The sequence below is a fragment of the Otolemur garnettii genome, unplaced genomic scaffold, assembly GCF_000181295.1.
Source record: "Otolemur garnettii isolate 467f Iridium unplaced genomic scaffold, OtoGar3 scaffold00023, whole genome shotgun sequence".
Classification (NCBI taxonomy): domain Eukaryota; kingdom Metazoa; phylum Chordata; class Mammalia; order Primates; family Galagidae; genus Otolemur; species Otolemur garnettii.
The window spans coordinates 6,075,578-6,100,206 of record NW_003852418.1 but is presented as its reverse complement, the minus strand read 5'-3'; the positions used below and the strand labels follow the sequence as shown (position 1 = coordinate 6,100,206).

The 24,629-nt window shown below is 49.8% G+C and overlaps 1 protein-coding gene across 6 annotated transcripts; it reads right to left on the bottom strand.

The window, feature by feature from the left end:
* SGK2 (SGK2, serine/threonine kinase 2) lies at positions 1-23,761 on the bottom strand. 6 transcript variants are annotated; one of them, XM_023511990.1, is made up of 14 exons: positions 23,620-23,761; positions 18,062-18,231; positions 17,264-17,323; positions 16,538-16,587; positions 15,706-15,763; positions 15,462-15,545; positions 14,437-14,568; positions 13,203-13,315; positions 12,885-12,921; positions 10,966-11,052; positions 5,758-5,853; positions 4,625-4,780; positions 2,053-2,142; positions 1-253 (listed from the first exon to the last, which is right to left on the bottom strand). In XM_023511990.1, the coding sequence occupies exons 3-14, from the start codon at positions 17,297-17,299 to the stop codon at positions 89-91; spliced, it is 1,104 nt and encodes a 367-aa protein (XP_023367758.1). In that variant the 5' UTR covers positions 17,300-17,323; positions 18,062-18,231; positions 23,620-23,761; the 3' UTR covers positions 1-88. The 6 variants fall into 6 exon arrangements, with proteins under 6 accessions (XP_023367758.1, XP_023367759.1, XP_012659391.1 ...); XM_023511991.1 differs by lacking the exon at positions 23,620-23,761 and adding an exon at positions 21,232-21,266; XM_012803937.2 differs by lacking the exon at positions 18,062-18,231.
* Between the last annotated feature and the right edge of the window lie 868 nt (positions 23,762-24,629).

The window sequence follows — 24,629 nt, the reverse complement described above, 5'->3', positions numbered from 1 at the left end:
TTTCTCATTCAGGTCATTATTATTTTGCTGAGAAGTAAGTCCTTACTAATACCAAGCTGGTCTCAGTGGTTTCACAGGTGATTCTCTTCTAGCAATCCAAGAGGTCATTATCCTCCTGCGCATAAGAAAATCCCAGAAATGCGCTTGAGGCCCCAGAGCTGCTGGCCACAGCGTCAGGGGTGCAGCCGATGGACTTGGACACAGCTTCCTGGGTGAACTCTGGGTCAAAGTGTTTCAGGTCAGCAGGTCCTTCCTGTCAACAGAAGCCAATGATGAAAAGGGAGCACTGGAGTCAGAGCTGCCAAGAAAGCACAGAGTCTCAGAGAGGGATGTCAGGACTCTCCTCCAACTGGATGATTCTAATTAGCCACTGGTAATTAATGTTTAAACACTAACCACTGGCGGGGCACAGTAGCTCATGCCTATTATCCCAGCAGGTGGATTGCCTAACATCATGGGTTCAAGACCAGCCTGAGCAAGAGCAAGACCCTTTCTCTAAAAATAGCCAGGCGTTGTGGCGGGTGCCTGTAGTCCCAGCTACTTGGGAGGGTGAAGCAAGAGAATTGCCTAAGCCCAGGAGTTGGAGGTTGCTGTGAGCTGTGTGATGCCACAGCACTCTACCAAGGACAATAGAGTGAGACTGTCTCTACAAAATAAAAAATAAAAAAAAAAAACCACCTTCACCACACATCAAAGCACTATAAATTAAAACAATGAGATGCCATTTTTTCCTTACCAAATTTGCATAGTAAAAAACAACAACAACACACGCTACAAAGGGCCAGTAAGATACAAACTCCCTAGCAGACTCCACTGGTAAGAAGTAGATTGTTTTCCTTTCCACGTGGTAGACAGGTAGTATGAATGAAGAACTTAAAAATGTTCATATTTGACCTGGCAGTTCCCCATCAGGAATCCATCTTAACAAAGTCACCAGAACTCTGGGCAAAGACATAGACGTAAAGAGGTTCATCAGCATGTTATGATAGAGAAAAAAAAAATGGTAACAACCCAAGGTTTTCCATTAGAAGCATGGTTGAATGACTGGACACGGTGGCGCACGCCTATAATCCTAGCACTTCAGAAGCCGAGGCGGGTGGATTGCCTGAGCTCAGGGGTTTGAGACCAGCCTGAGCCAGAGCAAGACCCCACCTCTAAAAATAGCTGGGTGTTGTTTCAGGCACCTGTAGTCCCAGCTACTCAGGAGGATGAGGCAAGAGAGTTTGAGCCCAAGAGTTTGAGGTTGCTGTGAGCACAGCACTCTACCGAGGGCGACAAAGTGAGACTGTCTCAAAAAAAAAAATGGTTGAGTAAAATATGTTACAAATGTTAAGATTGAAATATGTAGCCACTAAAAGTGATATTTATAAAGTTTCATATGATATACAGAAATAACAGTTTTTAGCCAGAAAACCAGGGAACCCAGGCGTGGTAGTTCATGCCTGTAGTCCCAGCTACTTGGGAGGCTGAGGCAAGAGAATCGCTTAAGCCCAAGGGTTTGAGGTCACTGAGCTGTGATGCCAGGGCACTCTACCGAGGGTGACGTAGTGAGACTCTGTCTCTCTCTCTCAAAAAAAAAAAAAAAGACTGGAAGGAAATATGCCAGGGTTTTTTTCTTAGTTGGTGATATAATAAGCATTTCCCTGATGCTGCTTTAAACTTCTCTGCTTTATATAAACATTTCTTACAAGGAATACATCACATTATTTTTATTATCAGGAACAAGTCTAAAAATAGAAAAAGATAAACTATCTCTGTGGTGCTTGGCTCTGTCTGGGTGTGCTACGTGACACGGGACTTTAAAAACCGTAAAAGGCCCTGTGGGTGCTAAAGATAAAGGGCAGCAGCTTGTCACCCAAGAACTGAGCCAGCAGGCAGGACTTGCAGGTTCGAGACCCACTTTTGCCTCACAGTTACCGTGTGGCCTTGGACAAATCAGTCAGCCTCTTGGCCCCACCCCACCCCAATTTTTCCATCTGTCTAAAGAAAGTTGGCGCACATACTAAGATCCCACCAGAAAAATCCAGAAGCTAGCATGCCGTGACCTCTTACCACATTGGGGTTGAAAGGTGGAGTCAGCCTCTTGTGGTACAAGTCATCCCAGTTTATGGGGCTGAAGAATACATGATTCTTTATCTCAAGCTGCAGGAAGAAAGGGCTGGTTAGACGTAGCCTCCCCATAGACACTCCACCCTACCCCATATCTTCAGGGGCCCCAATTCTACCAGCAGCCGGCTGTCAACTGGAAAATAACTTACAGTTCTGGCTGGTTTCCCAGGACAAGAAAGCATTCTGCAGCCAGGCCTCTCCCATCATCCAGAATCTAAACCTTTCTCCCCCACAGCATCTGTTTAGTCTGCAGCTATTTACTGAGCACCTACTGTGTGCCAACTATTGAGCACCTACTGTGTGCCAACTATTTACTGAGCACCTTTTATGAGCTCCTGCACCATCCTAGGCTTTGGAAGCATGTCACCAAACAAGATAGCAGAACCTATTCTGTCGGGAGAGGGGAAGGAAGGCTCCCAAGGGGTGCTTGGGGACTCTCCCCCAATTCTGATTCAGTACATCTTGAGTCTTCTAGAATGCAAACCAGAGAAATAGACCAAATCAACTCACTAAGAAAGGTTGGAGAAGTAAAACTCCAAGAAAATCTGCAGATTTCCAGAGACTCGGAATTTAGGACTTAGACCGGGCCATGATTTACCCTGTCTTACCGAATTAAAATCAGTGTTAGCACCAACTTCTTCCCCTTCATAGCAGAACCTTCCTCATACCTGTGTATCCCAAAAAAGGATTCCCCAACTCTCTGTATCAGAACCCCCTAGTCAACTGCTTAAAAAGACAGATCTGAGAATAGAATAATAGACACTGGAGGGTGGGGTGGGAGGAGGTTGAAGGATAAGAAATTACCAAATGGGTACCCCAAATGTATAAGTGGGTGCTGACTATACAAAAAGCCAAGATCAGGCCTGGCATGGTGTCTCACACCTGTAATCCCAGCACTTTAGGAGGCCTAAGCAGGGAGGATTACCTGAGACTAGTTGTTCAAGACCAGCCCGGGCAACACAGCAAGAAGCTGTCTCTACAATATAAAAATAAATAAACAAAAGCCTAGACTTGGCTCGGTGCCCATAGCTCAGTGAGTAGGGCGCTAACCACATACACCGAAACTGGCAGGTTTGAACTTGGAGTTCGAACCTGCTAAACAACAACAACTGCAACCAAAAAATAGCCAGGCATTGTGGCAGGCACCTGTAGTCCCAGCTACTTGGGAGGCTGAGGCAAGAGAATCGCTTAAGCCCAAGAGTTAGAGGTTGCTGTAAGCTATGACAACACAGCACTCTACCAAGGGTGACATAGTGAGACTCTATCTAAAAAAAAAAAAAAAAAAAGCCTAGACACCACCACTATGCAATACATCCATGTAACAAACTGCATTTGTATCCTCTAAATCCATCTATCTATGGGTTTGGGGGGGGGTTGTTTTTCTGTTGTTGTTTTTGAGACAGAGTGGCATAATAGTTCACAGTAATCTCAAACTCTTGGGCTCAAGTGATCCTCTTGCCTCAGCCTCCCAAGTAGCTGGGACTACAGGCACCAGCCACAACGGCTGGCTATTATTTTTATTTTTTTTTTTTTTGAGACAGAGCCTCAAGCTATTGCCCTGGGTAGAGTGTCGTGGCATCATATCTCACAGCAACCTCCAACTCCTGGGCTTAAGCAATTCTCCTGCCTCCACCTCCCAAGTAGCTGGGACTACAGGTGCCTGCTGCCACAATGCCTGGCAATTTTTTGGTTGCAGCCATCATGGTTGTTTGGCAGGCCCGGGCTGGATTCGAACCCACCAGCTCAGGTGTATGTGGCTGGCACCTTAGCCACTTGAGCCACAGGAGCCAAGCCAGGTGGCTATTTTTTGAGATGGGTTCTTGCTCTTATTCAGGCTGGTCTAGAGCTTGTGAGCTCAGGCAATCCACCCTTCTCGGCCTCCCAGAGTGCTAGGATTACAGGTGTGAGCCATGTACTCAGCCTAGAGGAATCTTCTAAAAATGTAAGTGGGTCATGCCACTTCCCTGCTCAAAGTCCCCTGAAGCTTGCCACTGTCTTCATTCCCACCACAGGACTTTTGCATGTGGTACACACTGGGTCTGGGGTGCCTTTGCCCAGCTCTCTGCATGACTGGCTCCTTTTATCGAAGCCTCACAAACATCTTAAGTGTCACCTCCTCTGAGAGAGCCTTCCTGACCATACTAGAGTGAATCTGTCCCCTCTCCCATTGTTGTCTCTCTCAGCTCACTGTTCATTTCCTTCCTGACACTGGTCACACTTTATGATATTGGTATATAATTATTTTTGGTCATCCCTAAGGGGCAAAGACCCAGTCTATTGAATCCCTAGCACCAAGTTCAATAACCCCCTGCACAGCAGGTGCTCAGTAAATATTGACTAAGAGAACTAGACTACAGACAATAGTCAGCTGGCAGCAGCAGTGAATTTCTAAGTGAACTAGCTAGCAGCGCCTGGCTTTCATGTAGTAAGACACATGTCAATGTGCTTCTGAGCTGCCTCTGCAGGAAACTGAGAGCCACACAAGGGGCCAGTGCTGCACTGGCAGGTCACCTACGAAGTCTGCTTTGGAGCCCAGCCGCTGCCTCTGGTCCTTATGGAGAAGGCCCTGCAGGAGGTCGCAGGCAGCCACTGTCCGGCCCCCAGGGATCTGCAGCGGCTGGTGTAGAATGTTGTCATACATCTGGGCCACATCTTGGCTGTAGAAGGGTGGCTGGTGAGAAAGAGAGAGAGAGAGAGAGAGAGAGCAGCTGGAGAATCACCCATGTGAAAGTGGGTAAAGCCTCAGGGAGACGCAGAGTAAGCCGGGCAGCTGGGAGGACTCCCAGACCCGTGTGTTGGGCCATGGCTCACAGGGTAGATGAGAGAGGCAGGACCTTCAGGCTTCTAGCACAGTGTGGAGGGGTTCTGCGAAGGCTGGAAGTCTCTCCTCACCAGTGTGAGGCTTGTGAACACCCCAGGAGCACCCCCTGGTCTCTCTCTTTCTCTTGCTTTCTAGCACTGTATTTGTAGAGCAATGTTATAAAGGCATTTACTTCCCACTTGGCAAAGTTTGTACTCCCACCCTCCTCATTTTATCCAAGCCTTATAAACATCTGAGAGAGGCCGGGATTTTTCAGAAGGGAAGACAAGGCTCAGAGCAATTACACACGGATCTGCAGGCCCCCCACTGCAGGCAGGGGCCACTTTTCTTTCTCATGGCTCTTCCTCCCACTTCTCTGCCAGCTGTTCCTTCTGACTCCGCTGAGCCTGTGCCCTTTTACACACCAGGCTATGTGGGTGAAACCACCCAGAGTAAAGTGGCACGTCGTGGGGCAAGTTGACGCACGTCTCCACCTAAGCAACCAACCTGGGTTGGTTCCACCATCTACTGGGACACAAGCTCTCTTGGCCTTAGTTTCTCTCTCAGTAAAATAAAAATAACTCCATTTCCTTCAGTGTCAACCTCCAAAAACTGTTTGGATGTACCCAAGGTGAGACAGTGTGTTATAAACTGTAAAGTGCTAAACTAACATTATTGGAAAAATCTGCAATCCTCACATTCACCTGGGCATCATCTTTTTTTAGCCTGGAATGAAGTGATGGTTTGTTCAGTTCCCTGACCAGAGCTGTGTGGACCACCTTGGGAGAGACCCGGCCCAGCTCACTGCAGACCCAGATGTCCCCTGCAGACGGCTACATGCCACTCACCAGGCCCTGTAGCATCTCGTAGAGGACTGCCCCCAAGCACCACCAGTCCACTGCGCGGTCATAAGGCTCTTTCCGAAGCACTTCGGGAGCCAAGTACTATTAGAAGGAAACACACTTGTTTGAAGTAAGGTGTTCAGCCTCAGTTGCCCCACCTGTAAACAAGGTCTTAATACTTGGAGGAAGATCGGGGAGGGCTGATCCTGCTGTGATGTCCCATAACTGCACATGGGTCATTCTCCATTCATTTGTGCAGAGCCCTTTGCCACGTGCTGCGGAGTGGAAGGGACCAGGAGGCCTTTCCCAACTTACATGTTGGGAACCACACAGAAGTGCAGCCAAAGCGGGCGAGGGGCCTGCAACCCTGGCTGGGATCCACTCACCGAGCCATCATCCTAGTTCAGCAGTCTCCCTGGCAACTTTACTTTTGTTTGTAGTTTTTTGTTTTTGTTTTTTTTCTCTGTTGCCCTCAGTATAGTACTGTGGTATCATAGCTCACAGCAACCTCAAATTCCTGGGCTCATGTGATCTTCTTGTCTCAGCCTCCTGAGTAGCTGGGACTTCAGGCATGCGCCACAACACCTGGCTAGTTTTTCGATTTTTTTTCTTTTTTCTTTTTTATTTTTTTTTGAGACAGAGTCTCTGTTTGCCCTCAGTAGATTGCTGTGGCATCTGAACTCATAACAACTTCAAACTTTTAGGCCCAAGTGATCCTCTTGCCTCAGTCACCCAAGTAGCTGGGACTACAGGTGCCCACCACAACACTCTGCTATTTTTTAGACACGGGGTCTTCTTATTTATTTATTTATTTTTTTTTTTTGAGACAGAGCCTCAAGCTGTCCCCCTGGGTAGAATGCCGTGGCATTACAGCTCACAGCAACCTCCAACTCCTGGGCTCAAGCGAGTCTCCTGCCTCCACCTCCCAAGTAGCTGGGACCACAGGTGCCCGCCACAACGCCCGGCTATTTTTTGGTTGCAGCCGTCATTGTTGTTTGGCGGGTCCGGGCTGGGGATTCGAACCTGCCACCTTAGGTATACATGGCTGGTGCCTTAGCCGGTTGAGCTATAGATGCTGAGTCTTCTTATTTATTTTTATTTTTCTTTTTTTGGAGATAGAGTCTTACTTTGTCTCCCTTGCTCTAGCTCAGGCTGCTCTCAAAGAACTTCTGAGCTCAAGCAATCCACCCACCTTGGCCTCCCAAAGTGCTAGGATTGCAGGCATGAGCCACTGCATCTGCCCACTTCATTTTTGTATAAAGGGGGGGCTTTTTCTAATTCATCTGCCCAGGGAGGCATCTGATGGGCTCTCAGTATCCCTGACGTAGGAAAGCCCTGGGAGTACTTCCAGTGCAGCAGGGAGGCTGACGGACAAGCGTGAGTAAATGTGGCTCATACTTGTGCTGGAAACTTCAGTGACAAGAGGACAGGGTAGGAGAGAGGAGGTGACCCCAATGCTCATACTGACAGGTGGACGCACGCCATGCATACCAGGACAGAACCTGGGACAGGGGGCAGAACTTTGATTCCTGCCCAAAAAAGGGCTTGATGACCTCTTAGCCTAGTGTCTCTGCCCTTGGGAGAGGGGTCTCAGCAACAGACAAAGCCACCCTGAGACCACGTAGGTCTGGGGAAAGGCAGAATCACAAAACCCTGAGCCCTCGTTGGTATGTAATCTCAGACAGGTCATTTAACCTCTCAGGGCCTTGGCTTCCTCATCCATGAAATGGGCATGCTGAATTCCCCCTGGGGGCTGTTCAAAATTATGTGCTAATATAAACGCAGGCCCTCAAACAATGGGAACAACCCCTGCCTGTGCTCTCTGGTACCATAGCAGTGGCCAAATCTTGAAAAAGGTGATGTGGCTTGGCACCTGTAGCTCAGCAGCCAGGGCATCAACCACATACACTGGAGCCAGCAGGTTCAAATCCAGCCCAGGCCTGCCAGACAACAGTGACAACTATAACCAAAGTAGCCAGGCATTGTGGCAGGTGCCTATAGTCCCAGCTACTTGGGAGGCTGAGGCAAGAGAATCACTTAAGCCTAAGAGTTTGAAGTTGCTGTGAGCTGTGACGCCACAGCACTCAACTGAGGGTGACATAGTGAGACTCTGTCTCAAAAAAAAGAAAAGAAAAGAAAAAGGTGATGTATGGGGCCTCATGTCTCCTGTATGAGCCTGGGGTCCACATTCTCTGCTCCCCATCTTTGGCAGTGTCCAGGAAAGGGATGGCTGGGCTGTCAGGCATTGGGGGGCCAGCTTTGCCCAGCAAACACTTCCCCCGTTCATACAAACACAGGCACTGGCTCCTGCTCAGAGGTGGTTCCAGGGTCCATTGGTTACCTGAGAACCAAACTGAGGAGGCCCATCAGATCCAAGAGTCAGCTTTTCCTTTGGACAAAAAGGGAGCAGCTAAAGTCCTGCCCTAAGCCGAGTGGGGAGGACTCTCCTAGTCTGCAGCCTCAGTCCTCCTCCCACACCCTCCCTGATGTCTGCTCAAGGCACTGGGGACCTCTTCAGGTCCAAGGTCCAAGAGTGGTGGGAGTTCAGGGAAAGGTTTTTATTCCAGGGCTGCAAGGAGGCCTTGGCAGGACAGACAGATATGTGAATTACTGCTGAGGCCTGGGAATTTTAACCCTCCAGCCTCTTGGCAGCTAGAATGTGGAGGAGGACCTGTTTTGCACTTGTAAGCTCCGACTTAATTCTTGGGCCAGGTCCTTCTGCTGCATGTGGACTTCACCCTGTAGGGCAGTGCTGTCCAGTACAGCCACTAGCTGCACATGGGTATAGAACACTTAAAATGTGGCTGGTCCAGGGCGGTGCCTGTGGCTCAGTAAGTAGGGCACTGGCCCTATATACTGAGGGTGGCAGGTTCAAACCCAGTCCTGGCCAAACTGCAACCAAAAATATAGCCAGGTGTTGTGGCAGGCTCCTGTAGTCCCAGCTACTTGGGAGGCTGAGGCAAGAGAATCGCTTGAGATCAAGAATTGGAGGTTGCTGTGAGCTGTGACACCATGGCACACTACCAAGGGTGACATAGTGAGACTGTGTCAAAAAAAAAAAAATGTGGCTGATCCAAATTGAGATGGGAAGTCCATGACAGATTTCAAAGATTTAGTTAGGGACAAAAATACTAAAATATTTCAATATTTTTTTTTCTTTTGAGACAGAGCCTCAAGCCATTGCCCCTGGGTAGGGTACTGTGGCATCATAGCTCACAACAACCTCCAACTCCTAGGCTTAAGCAATTCTCTTGCCTCAGCCTCCCAAGTAGCTGGAACTACAGGTGCCCACTACAGTGCCCGGCCATTTTTTTCTTTTTTTTTGGTTGAAGTTGTCATTGCTGTCTGGCAGTGGGCTGGATTTGAACCCACCACTCTAGTGTATGTGGCTGGTGCCTTAGCTGCTTGAGCTACAGGCACAAAGCCCTATTTCAATAATTTTTATATGATTGTATGTTGAAATGAGAATATTTTGAATATATTGGGTTAAATAAAATGTATCATTAAAATTAGTTTTACCTGCTACTTTTTATATCTTTTTTTTGTTTTTTAGAGATTTTTTAGAGATAAGGTCTTAGTTCTGTTACTCAGGCTGGAGTGCAGCCTTGAGCTCCTGGGTTTAAGCCATCATCCCACATCAGCCTCCTGAGTAGCTGGGACTACAAGGCATTCATCATCATGCCCCGCTAACTTTAAATTTGTTTTAGAGTCAGGGTTCTGTTGTGTTGCCCAGGGTGGTCTCAAACCCCAGGCCTCAAATGATTCTCCTACCTTGGCCTTCTGAAGTACTGGGATTACAGGTGTAAGCCATCATGCCTGGACTTTTTACTTTTTAAATGTCGCTGCTGGCAAATGTTAAATTGTGTATGTGGCTTGCATTTCTGTTTCTGTCCCTCCTGGACAATACGATGTGGAGCTTCACCAGCAGCTGGCTGGGACTCGGCAGCCCTAGGGCTGGTGTCCAATTACACAGATGAGGAAACCTCTGTGCACAGCCAGCTCAGGGGAAATGCTCCAGTCAAGAGAGTGAGTCTCCTCAGCTGTAACCTGTTGGCTTTAATCTAGGGTGATCAGATTTTAACACTGGTAAAACAGGACAACATGGCTGGGGTGGGGGCAGGGCAGGGGACGGGGCAGGGCAAGGCCTGACAACAATGCCAACTTTGATAAGCAGTTCTCAATAATCACTTCTCAACAATTAAGGAGAGGATTTTGTTTTATCACATATACAGATGAAGAGCCAGTAAAGAAATTGTTAGAAAGCAGATACCATCAAATTGGTTCTGGGAAGTGTGAAATCAAAGTTGCACAGCCCAAAGAAGTATATAGGCAGCAACAGCAACAACAGAAAGGAGGAAGAGGTGCTGTGTCCAGTGGACGAGGTGGTACTAGGGGTAGAGGCCGAGGTCAGGGCCAAAACCGGAACCAAGGATTTAATAACTATTATGATCAAGGATATGGAAATTACAATAGTGCCTATGGTGGTGATCAAAACTATAGTGGCTATGGCGGATATGATTATACTGGGTATAACTATGGGAACTATGGATCCGGACAGGGATATGCAGACTACAGTGGCCAACAGAGCACTTATGGCAAGGCATCTCGAGGGGGGGCAATCACCAAAACAATTACCAGCCATACTGAAGGAGGACATTAGAGAAACAGGAGGAAATGCTGATGTAACCCATCTTGCAGGACAACAGCGAAGATTGGTCTTCTGTTGATCTAAGATGATTATTTTGTAAAAGACTTTCTAGTGTACAAGACACAAATGTGTCCAACTGTATGTAGCTGCCAATTAGTTTTCTTTGTTTTTACTGCGTCCTTTGCTATCTGTGTTATGATTCAATGTGGATTTGTGTTTGTATACATTTTGTTTGTATGACTTCATGTTAAACTTCAAATAAATGCTTCCTTATGTGAAAAAAAAAACAATTATTTGTTATTATTACAGTTTAACATTATAAAATTAACAAAAATAATATAAAACTCATATCCTGGCGAAATAGCCACATGGCAGCCGAAAACCATATATTCCCTTCCTGTTCTCCCGCCCGTTCGTGCATTCTTTTCAAAAATCGGGACTTTTTAAAAACGCTGGGGGACGCAGGACAAATTGTTAGAAAGCAGGACGTCTGGTCACCCTACTTTAATCAGGAACTGTGGCCTCCACTACTCTGACTGGCCCACTCCTAGGATGTATATACTTACCTCAGGGGTGCCACAGAACGTGGATGTGGTCTCCTCGGGCTCGACACCTTCCTTGCAGAGGCCGAAATCTGTCAGTACTATGTGTCCCTGAGGATAGGGATGGGCAGGGACAGGAGGGTGGTCTAAGCCTGATAGGGCATGGCCAGGCCTAACCCCAAAGACCAGATGCCACTCTCCAGGGCAGCAGCTGTGGGATCTGATGCCCAGGAACAGATTGGAGGCTCTACTCAGACCCAGGGCCCCTGGGCATCATGGGGACACAGCATTTCACTGTCTGCTCCCAGCTCATCATAGTCTCAGACCCATCCCTGAAAGAGTGGCAGCTCCAGGATGTCCTTGCTGGACAGCAGCCTCCTTAACAGAGGGCTGGGGATGCGGAAAGTAACACACCTTGTGGCAGCTGGGCAGCTAGGACACTGGCCTTACCCAGAACTATGCAATCCACATCCAGTGACTAGTGGATGCAGGGACACAAAGGCCCAACCTCTTTGACTCAGCGTGGGACAATCCTAACGAGTCACCAGCTCAGGCCCTTTCCACCCCAGTGAGATCAGATGAGCCCTCGCTTGTGACCACCATGCAGGTGAGTTTATTCCTCTACCCAGTTCTGTTTTCTTAACCCCCTTGAAGTTATTTCACCTCTCTTTTTTTTGAGACAGAGTTTTACTCTGTTGCCCTGGGTAGAATGCCATGGTGCCATAGTTCAGAGCAACCTCTAACTCCTGGGCTCAAGCGATCCTCCTGCCTTAGCCTCCAGAGTAGCTGGGACTACAGGTGCCCACCACCACATCTGGCTAGTATTTTTATTTTTTTGTTTTGTTTTAGTTTTTCTACTATTATTATTTTTTGAGACAGAGTCTCACTTTGTTGCCCTTGATAGAGTGCTGTGGTGTCATTGCTGACAGCAACCTCCAACTCTTGATCTCAAGTGATTCTCTTGCCTCAGCCTCCCAAGTAGCTGGGACTACAGGTACCCACCACAGTGCCTTGCTATTTATTATTATTATTATTATTATTTTTGAGACAGAGCTTCAAGCTGTGTCACCCTAGGTAGAGTGCTGTGGCATCATAGCTCATAGCAACCTCCTGGGCTCAAGTGATTCTCCTGCCTCCACCTCCCAAGTAGCTGGGACTACAGGCGGCCGCCACAGGGCCCGGCTATTTTTTGGTTGCAGCCATCATTGTTTGGCAGGCCCAGGCTGGATTTCAACCCGCCAGCTCAGGTGTATGTGGCTGGAGCCTTAGCTGCTTGAGCCACGGCACCAAGCCTATTATTATTATTATTATTATTGCAGTTTTTGGCAGGGGATGGGTTTGAACCCACCACCTCTGGCATATGGGGCCAGCACCCTACCCCTTTGAGCCACCGGCCCTGCCCTGCCCTGCTATTTTTAGGGATGAGATCTCACTCTGGCTCAGGCTGGTCTCGAACCTGTGATGTCAGGCAATCCACCTGCCTTGCCCTCCCAGAGTGCTAGGATTACAGGTGTGAGCCACCATGCCCAGCCAGTTTTTCTATTTTTAGTAGTGATGGGGTGTCACTCTTGTTCAGGCTGGTCTGGAACTCCTAAGTTCAAATCCCCCACCTCAGCCTCCCAGAGCCCTAGGGCTACAGGTATGAGCCACTGCACACAGCCGGTATTTTATCTTTTGAGAGTATTCCTCCATAAACCTTCTGCTCTCACCTTGCCATTCTCAGGGTCTGCTTCTAGGGAACCCAGTCAAAGACAAAATCCACCAGCCTCCACCTGACTCTGCCCCTGCCCCACATAGACCACACATACACATGCATGGGCACAGAGGCACACACATACTTGAGTGTATCCTCTACCCAAATGCACACATGTATAATGCACATACACCCACATGCACAGACGTGGTCAGCACACATGAACTGCCATGTCCATACACACACCAACCTGGCAGTCCAAGAGAATGTTTTCTGGTTTCAGGTCCCTGCAGAAAATAAGAGAAAGGAGCCTTGTGTGTCTAAGCCATTTAGGAAGGAGAGTTGGAGACTCGAGGTCCTAGCAGGAGGACCATTCCTGGTGGCTGCCAGAGCTGCAGAGGGAGAGCCCAGTGAGGCTGAGCACCAGGTTCTGGGAAGGAGGAGACCCCAACCGCACCCCAAACAGAGGACTAAGTGGCATTTTGTTAGAATTTAGGGGTCTGCACAACCCCTAGCTATTGGAACAAGAAGGGCCCGGGCCCGGTTCTGAGCCCCAGGCACACCTCACCTGTAAATGATGTTGAGGGAGTGTAGGTAGCCAATGGCGCTGGCCACCTCTGCAGCGTAGAAGCGGGCCCGAGGCTCCAGGAACCGGCGCTCTCGCTGCAGGTGGAAGAAGAGCTGGGGATAGGGGAGGTGTGTTAGTGGGCTCCTGGGGCTCTAGCTCCTAGGGTACAGAGTCGGGCCCCAGGACCCCCAACCTATGCAGCTGGCCAGGTCATACCTCTTTGAGCTGCCATATATTCCTAGCAAAGAGAGCATGCTGGCCCCCATCCCACACAGCAGTCCTGGGTATCCAAAATGTCAACAGGAGTGGAGATTAATTAGCATTGATTATACACCTTTGGTATTCCAGGCTCCCAGTCGGGCCCTGTTACATCTCTTAGATCAGGTAATCCTCACAATGACCTTCAAGGTACAAATATTATGTCCATTTCTTGTAAGAGGATGCTGGGAGGGGTCAGAATGGTCAGGTGACTTGCCCAAGATCCACCTGGCTTATAATTGGCAGAGCTGAGATTTGAACCTGGGTGGGTCAAGAATGTGCTTTTCCACTAATCCAGGCAGATGATAAAATGATTATGGCTGTCAAACTGAGCCCAGGCTAGATGTGCCCGTGAAGCAATCGCTTTGGCCTCTTTTGTGAGCATGGAAAACACTTTGGTTAGGGATGACAAAAACTCCCCCGAAGTAGAGCTTCGTGGGGGTCAGACTGAAAGGCATGAGGTCTCACGGGTTAGATCTGGGGTCACTGAGTGGGGCCTTGCTACATTTTGTCATCTTGCCCAGAGAGACAGAATGAAGTCCAGAATGGTGCCCTGTCTCAGCTGGGCTTCTGGGTCACCTGTCTTGGTCGGGTCTCTTTTTACTACAGTGACCAGTCAATCCTACCCTGTGGCCTATGGTATAAAACAGGAATGCTGGGAGTCCTGACCACAGAGTTCCTTTTAGCACTGACCTCTCCCAGGTCTATCAAAAGGAGTCTGTGGGCACTTTGGGTCATGAGCCAGGAAAGCATTACAGCTGGGAGTCCAACAGACCTGCATTCAAGTCCTGGCTCCATGAGGTATGGGCTTTGAGCAGGTGCTTTACTCCCTAAGCCTCCCTTTCTTCAGCTACAAAATGGGTCTGTTGTAAGGATGAACTGACATCATTTCAGAACTTTCGCACAGTGGGCATGTGTTTTCGATGGTTCCCAGCCAAGAGCTGGCCCAGAAAAGCCACCCTTGGGGCCCACTCACCTCTCCCCCGTTGACATAATCGAGCACGAAGTAGAGCTTCTCGGGAGTCTGGAAGGAGTAGCGCAGGCCTACCAGGAAGGGGTGCCTCACATTCTTCAGAAGCACATTGCGCTCTGCCATGATGTGTCCCTGCTGTGGAATGACACGGACGGGGCCTAGGTCACATCCCTGGCACAGCCCACACAGCCTTGCTGGTGGGAGTTTCCCGCCCAGGACTTTCCCATGTTCCTGCTCAATCACCCATGATGGCTCCCTATTGCCCTCAGAGCCAGGCCCGGGCTCCCTGTCTGACATTCAACGTTCAGTGAGGCCAGCCTCACCCCTAGCCACTCCTTGTGGGTGCAGCTCCAGTCCCTGGAGCCCCTGCTCCTGGGGTGAAAAGTGAAGTACTTATGATGACGTGTAAGTGAGTTCCAGGAAAAATCTCTAAGAGAAAAGAAGCCCAGAATGATCCATGTGCATGCCTTTGCTTGAGCTATTTCCCTTGCCTAACGTCCCTCAAGAAATCTTACCCTCAAGGCCAGCTGCAAGGCTGCCTTCCTCAGGCAGACCTCCTCCCCCCAATCCCCCCGGCCCCACAATGTCCTTGTTAACATTAATTACTCTTTCCTGAGTCCTCCGACTTCACATTCAGTCATCTGGGGCCTGCTCCATCCTATTAATGGGGCTGTGTGTAAAGGGACTCAAGTCAGCTGAAGCATCAAGAAATCCAGGCCTGGCAGAGGGCTTTTGGAGAGGATAAGGCATGACCCCACACTGCATGGTTGGCAAGCCTGGCACAGGGAGAGGGCAGAAGGCTTGCCCACTGTGGCGCCCTGCCTGAGGGAAGGCTGAGGCAGGGACAGGTCCTCCTGAAGGCCCTATGGGCAAGGTGGCTCGGCACTCTGGGGATCCCTCTGCCCCACCCAGACTACCTCTGCACCCAGATTCACAGGCCTCTCAGAGGTGGGACCCATTTTTAAAAGCCACCCTAGCCTGGGAGTTGAGAAGCAGGAGAGGAAATGCCTGGGCCTCAGCTCTGGTACCTCTTTCCTCTTTAGGATGGATTTTTTCTGCAGCACCTTCACTGCATAGAACATGCCGTCTGTCTTGTGTTTGGCCAGGAGGACCTGAGCAGAAGCACAACACAAGGCCTTGGGGTGACTTTGGACTTCACAATGGACAGGCCCTCCTGCCAACCTTGCTGCCATCCTCAGCTGTGTGGTGCACAGGGGCTGGAAGAGGCACAGCTGGGGAGACCAGGCCCCCCACCCTCATCAGGTTATTCACCTTCCCGTAGTTCCCCTTGCCAATGACTTTGAGAAAGTCGAAGTCCGTGGGCCTGGCGCTGGGGGAAGAGGAAAAAACTCTGATCAGCATTCTGGAACTCTGAAACTTGGCACCCAAGGACAAACCTTGCCTTCTTTTTAGCTTTAGGGCTGGGAAATGCCAGAAGCCACAGACCCTTGCACCTGAAGAATGTCCCTTCTCCCAGCCAAGGGAGGGCTTATAAGAGTCACTCTTATAAGTGATCTCACTCTGGGAGACCAAGTTGGGTGGATTGCTTAAGCTCAGGAGTTCGAGACCAGCCTGAGCAAGAACAAAAACCACGTCCCTAAAAAGAGCCAGGTATTGTGGTGGGCAGCAGTAGTCCCAGCTACTTGGGAGGCTGGGGCAAGAGGATCACCTCAGCCCAAGAGCCTGAGGTTGCTGTGAGATATGACGTCACAGCACTCTGCCAAAGGTGACGACAAAGTGAGACTCTGGCTCAAAGAAAGACTCTCTCCTGCTCCTGGGGGGCTCACATTCAAGTTGACAATAGACAAGGTAGAGGTAAAACCAGAAACCCTGCAGAGGAGGCAGGGATCTTGCCCCCAAATTCCAGAAAGGGCCAGAGAAGAGTTACTAACAGCGCAGATATTAGGGGCGCTCTGCCTGCAGTGGGTTCAGCAAGAGCAAAGGCTGGGAAGTTAGTGGGCAGTAAAGCTGAGGGAGGGTGCTGGGTCCAGATGGCAAAGGGTCTTTGAAGGCCAGACCAGAGAACTTGGGTTCTAGTCTCAAGCTAGGGAGCCAGGTATAAAGCAAGCCAGCTAGGAAAGCCACCTGAGAGACCTAAACTCACTTTGGGTTGGCTGAAGGTCCCAGGTGGACGTTCCCATTGGCCCTGGAGGGCTAAAGACAATAAAGAAAGACTTGATTAAGATCAGCAAAACCCTACTCCTGGGCCTCCCTTCCTTTCCCTGGCCCAGGCCTTGATCCCTTCTCTGACAAATCTACTAGGCTTCCTTCCATCTTTCCTCCTTCCTTGTTCCTTTCCACCCAAAAGGCTGCTGACTATTGTACCAATTGCATGGGTGAGGAAACAGGTGCAGAGAGTTGTCCAAGGTCTCACAGGCAACCAGGCTGGCATGAGGACCAGGGGTCCTCATGACCATTTCCCTGATTTTTCTCTCCCATCTACCTTTTATTTTCTCAAAAAAAAATTCAGATTCTTTTTAATGTAACACTTTTTTTCACAGTGCAAGCTATCTATATGTGAATCAGATATTTGTTACTCCATTTAAGTTTTTCCCAACAACTTGATGGGATTATCCTTTAACATACATCCCAAGAAAGATGAATGAATGTTTTGGCTCCTCAAAGAAAAGAAGCCCATCTAGTTCTTGGAGCCCTTGCTCACATCTTTTCTCTCTTTACCCTGCAAGAAGTCTTCTCCTGTGTGCTCTTGGTGACCCCTGGCAGCCCCCAGTCCTGGGACAGCCCATGGGGCTGGCTGGTATTTCTATAGATCCTCAGCCTTGGAAGGAACTGAGCCTCTGGGGACGAGTAGGGTATCAAAGCCACTCACCTGTGGACTGGGGGCCCCGGCCGGGCTAGAGTCCATTCTGTGGCAGTGATCAGGTGGGCTCTGTGGGCACAGGGAACAGCAGACATGAGAGAGCTGGTGCTAATAAGTTAGCATCACCCCTCCAGTGCTTCAGGCGCCACTGTCCTCTTGGGCCTCCCCAAGCCCTGCACCTGCTTCAGTGTGAGCATCTCCTACCCCAGAGCCCAGCAACTCCAGTATAGACAAGACAAAAAAATGACAACTTTTGGACCGGCCTCTCTAACCAAATTTCTCAGGAGGGATGGAGGATGTGGCCCCTCCCAGGCTAAGTCTTTTCAAGAATTAGGGACATCCAAGGCAGCATGACCCCCTGTGAGCTAGGCATCTCCAGCAGTCCAGCATGGCCAGGGCTGGAAGGGCCCCTGCAGGGCATATAGACTTCATAGGTGGGGAGCCCAAGGCCAAAAGAAGGACTTCCCCAGGGACACACAGTTTTCGAGGTACAGGTTGAGCTCTCCAGACTCTAGTTGGCAACCCTAAATTACCATGGCTAGTCCCAGCTGGGCTCTCTGCTGACTATTAATTGCCTTACCACAAGGAATGGCAGCTGACCTGGGGCCTTGGGCCAGAACCACAGAGAGACCTAAGACTGGCCAGGGTCTGTTTGAAGTGAAACAGCAGAAGCTGTGACCAGCTAGTTTATGTAGCCAGGAGCACAGTGTGGAGGAGGCCAGGGTGTCCAGGGCCTGGCTCAGTGTACTTGGGGTCCCACAGCCTCATCCTTGCTTGTAAGGCCAAGGCCAAGAGCAGAGATCTCACCTGAGATTCCAGCTGCTCCCAGGAGCTGCTGGGCACTGTGCATCCCAATACTACAGGTTTAGCTCATTGTGGGGCCAGGGTTGCAGTCCAGTCTCTTTGGGTAAAGATCGGCCATCTCTACTCCCTTGAGGGGGGTCCTAAAGGCACCCTTCCCTTGGCCTCCTTAGAAACTGAGAAAGTAAAGGGGATAGAAGGGGATACCCACAGCCCTGTCAGGGTAGACCTGCTGAATAGGGTGAGCAGCCTGGCTCCGGCCAAGGCCATGGGTATGAGCTCTTTCAGACAGCCCACCACTCTGCCACACCCTCTCCTGGGCTGACCCTGATGGCCCACTGCCAGGCCCTCCCCTCCCTGGCCCCATGTACCTGTATAGCCTGAGGAGAAGTCTCTGGGAGAACCAGCAGTTGGAGCTAAGGACGAGTAGTGGACAAGAGAGCCTCTCTCTGTTTTCCCAACAAGGGCCTAAGTGTCTGTGCCTGGTGCCGGCCTGGCCCCAGCACTGAGCTTGCAGTTCCTGGCAGCAGCGAAGGGGTTGGCTGACGTCACACAGAATCCAGCAGAGCTTACGATGGGACTGGAGACCTCTGTGCCCTCAGGGGCTGGGCAGCAGCCCCAGGAGAGCCCTGGACACCTCAGGGCTGATTAGTACACGTGTGACTGCACATGTCAGGGTACGTGTGTGTGGTGTGCACGCACAAGTGTTGTGTGCATACGTGTGTTTCAGTGTGCCTATGTGCTGTATCTTTGAGATTCTATTTCAGGCATTTATGTCAGTGTGTGTGTGTAAGCCTGCACGTATGTCTCGGTGTGATCACATTTGCACTTTTTTGTCAGCATATGTGCGCCGTGACTGTGCATCACTCGCTTTCCACAGTGTGTGCAGTGTGGGTGTGGGTGTGTCTCAGTGTGCCTCTGTGTAGCCTGTGCCAGCGTGTCTTCATAGAGGGTAAGGTGCTGTGGCAGTGTGCTTGTGTGTGTGTGTGGGTGGGAGTGAGTCTGTGTGTGGGAGTCTGTAGGTGTGTGTGCAGAAGACTATGGGTGTCTATTGCTACATGTGCGTGACAGTGTAACCACATTGTGTATAGCTATGTCATCATGTGTCTGTGTTCATATTGGTGTGTATCAGTCAACTTCTGTGCGTGTGCGTGTGTACAGGGCCTATTTGTAAGATCATATGGTCCCTAGGGCTTTTGCAAGCCTGGTATTGACCATCTGGGATGAAGACAAGGCTCACTGACCTTGACCATGGTGGCTGAGAGCCATCCATCACTCAGGGTCTGCAGATGTTCCAAAGGTGCTGGCATCTCTGCTGAGCACCTTCCCGTGCCAGCCCCTGAGGGCTCTGGCCCAGTCCACAGGGCAGGCCTGGCTGGCACACAACTCTACTGTGTAAGAAGCAGGGTCCCAGGGGGCGCCCTGGCTCAGGAAGGCCTTCCAGTCTGGAGCAGTAGGGCCCTTCCTCTCCCTAGGAGTGCAAAGGGGGTGGGCCAGTCTTCTAGGAAATGAAGGATTTGATGGGCCTAACACAGCCTGCCCCTCTGGAACTTTCAGTATGGCTACACCACTACAGGAGGAGGACCCATGGGGCTGGGGCCAAGGGACTTGGTCTGGGAGAAAACTGAGCCCAGTGTCCACAGGGGTACAGTCTGTGGGCTCTGAAATGCAGGGGATCTGGAGGTGCTGGTCAAAGGACACTGGAGTGAATGATCTCAGAGCCTTCCATCTTTCCACAAAGCAGAAGTGTTGAACCAATACACAACCAGTAGGATGTCATGTTGACAAAACACACACCCAGAACAAGGACATTTCTTTTCAAAAACAAGACCCTGATGGGGCCTTCATTCGGCAGCATTACTTATAACAGCAAATCATCGTGGTAACAGTAACCTGAATGTCCCACCACGGGGCGCTTTGGAATACCTGTGGCTAGAACAGCCCTCCCTCGACCTCACATGCTGTTCCATTCCTCTGTTCCCTTTTTCAGTTAAACTTCTCAAAAGGGTCATCAGGACTTATCATCTGTCCTCTTCTTCTTTTTCTCTTTCGAGTCCACCCTGAAAGGGCTTTCGTCCCGACACTCCCGTGAAAGGGCAGACCAGTGACCTTCGTGTGACACAGCCAGTGATGCATTCTTCCTCTTCACCTTATTCAGCTCCTCTGAAGGATGTGGCACGCTTACTTTACCCGCTCGATTTCAGGAGCACCTGGCTCCCTTCTAGCACACTGGCTGCCTTCTCCATCTCTTGTGCTGGGGTTTTCTCCTTTTTAAAATCATTAAACATGGACCTATCCGAGGGTTTAGTCCTTGTACCTCTATCAACACTTGTCCTCTAGTTGATTGCACCCAGTTGAATGGCTTAACCAATTACATTCGACAACTCCCAAATTTATCTCTCTAGTTCCAACTCACTCCTGAGCTCTGGACAGTTCCCTAGTTAGATGTGTAGTGACATCTCAGCCTTCACATGTCAAAACAAAGATTCTCCCTCGCGTGCCCTCCAGCCTTCCCTCGCTTGCTCTTCTAGCAGTCTTTCAGCTCCATAATGGCACTACCACTTACTCAAAAGTTCAAGCCAGAAACTTGGAATTCAGTTTAGAAACCATGTGCCCTCACCCTACTTCCTCCCCATCATGAGATCCCATGAAAAACACATCTGGAAACCCCTGCTGCTCACCACTAAAGCTGCCACAGCCATCCTGCCTGTGCTTCCATCCTCATTCACGTGGATTATGGCAAAAGCCTTTCACCAACTCCCTGCCTCTATATATGTGTGTGTATGTATATATTTTTTTCTTTTGCAGTTTTTGGCTGGGGCTTTGTTTGAACCCACCACCTCCAGCATATGGGGCCAATGCCCTACTCCTTTGAGCCACAGGCACTGCCCTATATTTTCTTTTCTTTTTTTTTAATTGTTTAGAGACAGGATCCCACTATGTTGCCCATGCTGGTCCCAAACTCCTGGGCTCCAGTGGTCCTCCTGCTTCAGCCTCCCGGGTAGCTGGGACTACAGACACGGGCCACCATACCCAGCTCTTGCTCCTATATTTACCCACTACAGTCTTTCTCTGCCAAAAGTCAGGCTGAGTCTTTCAAAATGTAAATCACATCAGGTGCCTCACAAACTCCCCTGGCTTCCCCCTCACACCCAACATGTAACCCAAGGCTCTACCTCGGTCCTGGCGATTCCATGCGACCTGGCTCCTGTCTCCTCTCCACCGTCAGCCCTTCCTGACTGCCCCGGCCTCTCTGGTGTTCTCCTGCTGTCCCTTAAACACACAAAGTGCCCTCTGGCCTCCGACCCCTTGCACTTCCTTTTCCTTCTGCCTAGACTGTCTTCCCCAAGCAGCTGTATAGCTGGTTTCCACCAACATCTCAGAAGTCTCTGCTTAAACGTCCACTCTTGAATAGGCTTGTGCTGATGACAGGTGATAGGTCATCTTAGTATGCCTGCGAGTCAGGGGTTTTAGTGCTTAAACTGTCACAGTCCTGGGCAAACCACTCCTGCTCATTCCCTGCACACTTCTTCTGCTTTATATTTTACTTGGTAGCACTGACCAGACTCTGATGCCTTTTATACAACTATTTGGTTTCATTTTGTTTCAGGCTAGAGCATCAGTTCCATGAGGACTGCTACTTGAATCGCTACCACCTCGCACAGGCCTGAAATGCGGTGGGTGCTCCATACACATTTGACTACCAATATTTGATAAATTTTGGTACATGTACAAAATGGGAAATTATGCAACCAAAAATCTATATGTAAACCCACATAAATCAAAACAGCAAAATATGGCCAGGTGCAGTGGCTCACGCCTGTAATCCTAGAACTCTAGGAGGCCGAGGCAGGTGGATTGCTTGAGCTCACAGGTTTGAGGCCAGCCTAAGCAAAAGCGAGACCCCCTTCTCTACTAAAAATAGAAAAACTGAGGCAAGAGGATCTCTTGAGCCTGAGTTGGAGGTTGCTATGAGCTATGATGCCATGGCACTCTATCCAGGGCTGCAGCTTGAGACTCTGTATCAAAAAAAAAAAAAAAACAAAACAGATTCGGCACCTGTAGTACAGTGGTTATGGCGCCAGCCAATGCACAGAGGCTGGTGGGTTTGAATCTGGCCCAGGCCAGCTAAAACAACAATGACAACTGCAACAAAAAAAATAGCCAAGCGTTGTGGCAAGCGCCTGTAGTCCCAGCTACTTGGGAGGCTGAGGCAAGAGAATCACTTAAGTCCAAGAGTTTAAGGTTGCTGTGAGCTGTGATGCTATGGCACTCTACCCAGGGTGACAGCTTGAGACTCTGTCTCAAAAACAAAACAAAACAAAACAAAAACCCGGCAAAATATATGTGATATAATGTCAAGCAAAAAAAAAAAAAGTTTCAAAATGGTAGGTGTACTAGGAGTATGAATTCTGTAAAAAGACATGTAGGCACATACACTTCTGTGTGTACAGATACACATACACACACACAAAAGCTGGAGGGTCATGACCCAAGGTAACAGTGGGTTGTTGGGTCAGGTCATTTTTATCTTTGCATTATTGTGTACAATTTCTCAAGATGTTGCTGTGCAGTTAATACTTCAGTACAAAGTCCGGCTGGGAACTTCCCAGGGCCTGTCACTACCCTCCCCCATCACCTTGACGGTGACCTCATGCCTGTACAGTACTCAATACCTAAGGCTTTCTTCTCTCTTACACCAATGCTGTCTGATTTTCCAGCCACAGGTTGGACATCAATATTTTTTCCTAACTCTTCAGACTTAGAGAAGTCCTGGTGAACTCCCAAGGGGGTCACCCAAGCCCTTGCATAAGCCGTCAAGCCTGTCCCTCAAGCCCATCCTTCTCCTAACTTGCTGTAGCCTCGGCTTGTCCCCTCTGTCCCATCACTACCTAGACCTTTTACATCTCCCTGGACCTGCTGAAGGGGATGGGGGGTGGCAGTGTCACACTGCTCTCTCTCGGAACGTTCCCCCAGCCAACCTGGTGTGCTGGACTAAGCCTTTCATCTGTTCTCATTTTCCTTCCCTGGAAGCCAGACCAGCTCCTGATCTCATGAACCCTCTTCTGTCGTGCCTGTCTTCACCCCACTGCCAACCCGGTTCAAAGGACCAGCTTGATCTTACTTTGTTTCTCCAACCCCCCAGGTCAGGAACTTGTCATCATCCCTGTCTGGAGGAGGAAAAACTGAGGCATGAAGAGGGACAGGACAGGATTAAAGACACATAATTAATGAGTGACATCATTAGCATTTGCATCCAGGCCGCCTGATTCCAGAGCCCAGGGCCTGGAATTTCAGGGAGAAGTTAGAAAGTTAAGAAGGAATGAAGTTAATGGGAAAGGAGTGAGGATGTAAGTTGGTTAGTTAAGGAGGAAGAAATTTAGGCAGCTGCGGAATCAGAGGTGGTTGGGAGGGAAGGAAAAGAAGAAAGAGGGAGAGGAGACAGAAGACAGCAAGAAAGGAAGGAAGGAAATAGATAGGAACAGAGTGAGCTAAGTAGCCAGTTAGTTAATTTGGTAGACCAGCAGGCCAGCAGGTGTCCTGCTCACAGGGGAGCCTCTCACCTGGCAGCTCTGGGTTCCAGCTCAGGTCCTGGGGAGCAGCCTCAAGCTTGGCTCTGTCCTCCGCTCTCTCTGCATGATCCTCTGACCTGCAGCCCAGTCCTGACGCACAGAGCAACCTTCTCAGTCAGGAGCGACTTGTCACCCACTCGCCCAGTCTCCCAAACCGGCTCAAGTTCAACCTCCCAGCTTTCCCAGCTGGGAGCTGGCGTCAGGACCTTCCAGTTATTAATTAACCACTGGACCTGAATTGCCATGCTGGTGGCACCCACTGGCTCCCGGACAGGCCCTGCCCTGGGGACCCTCTGAACTTTCAAAAGCTACTGCATAACTTAAGTTGTGTGACCTTGGGCAGGTGACTTCAGCTCCCTGAGCCTCCTGTGAATTAGTGATGATGGTGTGTCCTGCCTTGAGGGAGGGACTTTGATGGCTCTTTTGACACTGGAATCACCTCGCCCTCTCAATGCCCAGCTGGAATGCTGACTTTTCCACACACCTTCCCTGATGCCCTGTGCTCAAGCACAATTCTCTCTCCCACTCTTCCCTTGATGGGGGCCACCAATCTCTCCTTTTGCCTCCCCCATTTTTTTGAGACAGAGTCTTGCTCTGTTGCCCTAGGTAGAGTACCCTGGCATCATCATAGCTCCAGTAACCTCAAACTTTTGGGCTTAAGAGATCCTCTTGCCTCAGCCTCCCAAGTAGCTGGGACCATAGGCATCTGCCACAATGCTAGGCTAGTTTTTCTATTTTTAGTAGAGATAGAGTGTCACTCTTGCTCAGGGTGGTCTTGAACCCCTGAGCTTAGGTGATCCATCCTCCTTGGCCTCCCAGAGTGCTAGGATTACAGGTGTGAGCCACTGCACCCAGCCTCCTTTGGGCCTGTCAGGGACAGTTACAGGGATGGGCAGCTCATTCCCTCCTGAGCCAGTCTCTGGCATTCTCTTGTGTGTAGCCAAAGCCTGTCACCCAGAACTCATGTGTTCTGGCACTGGCTGGAAGGAGAATCACAGCTG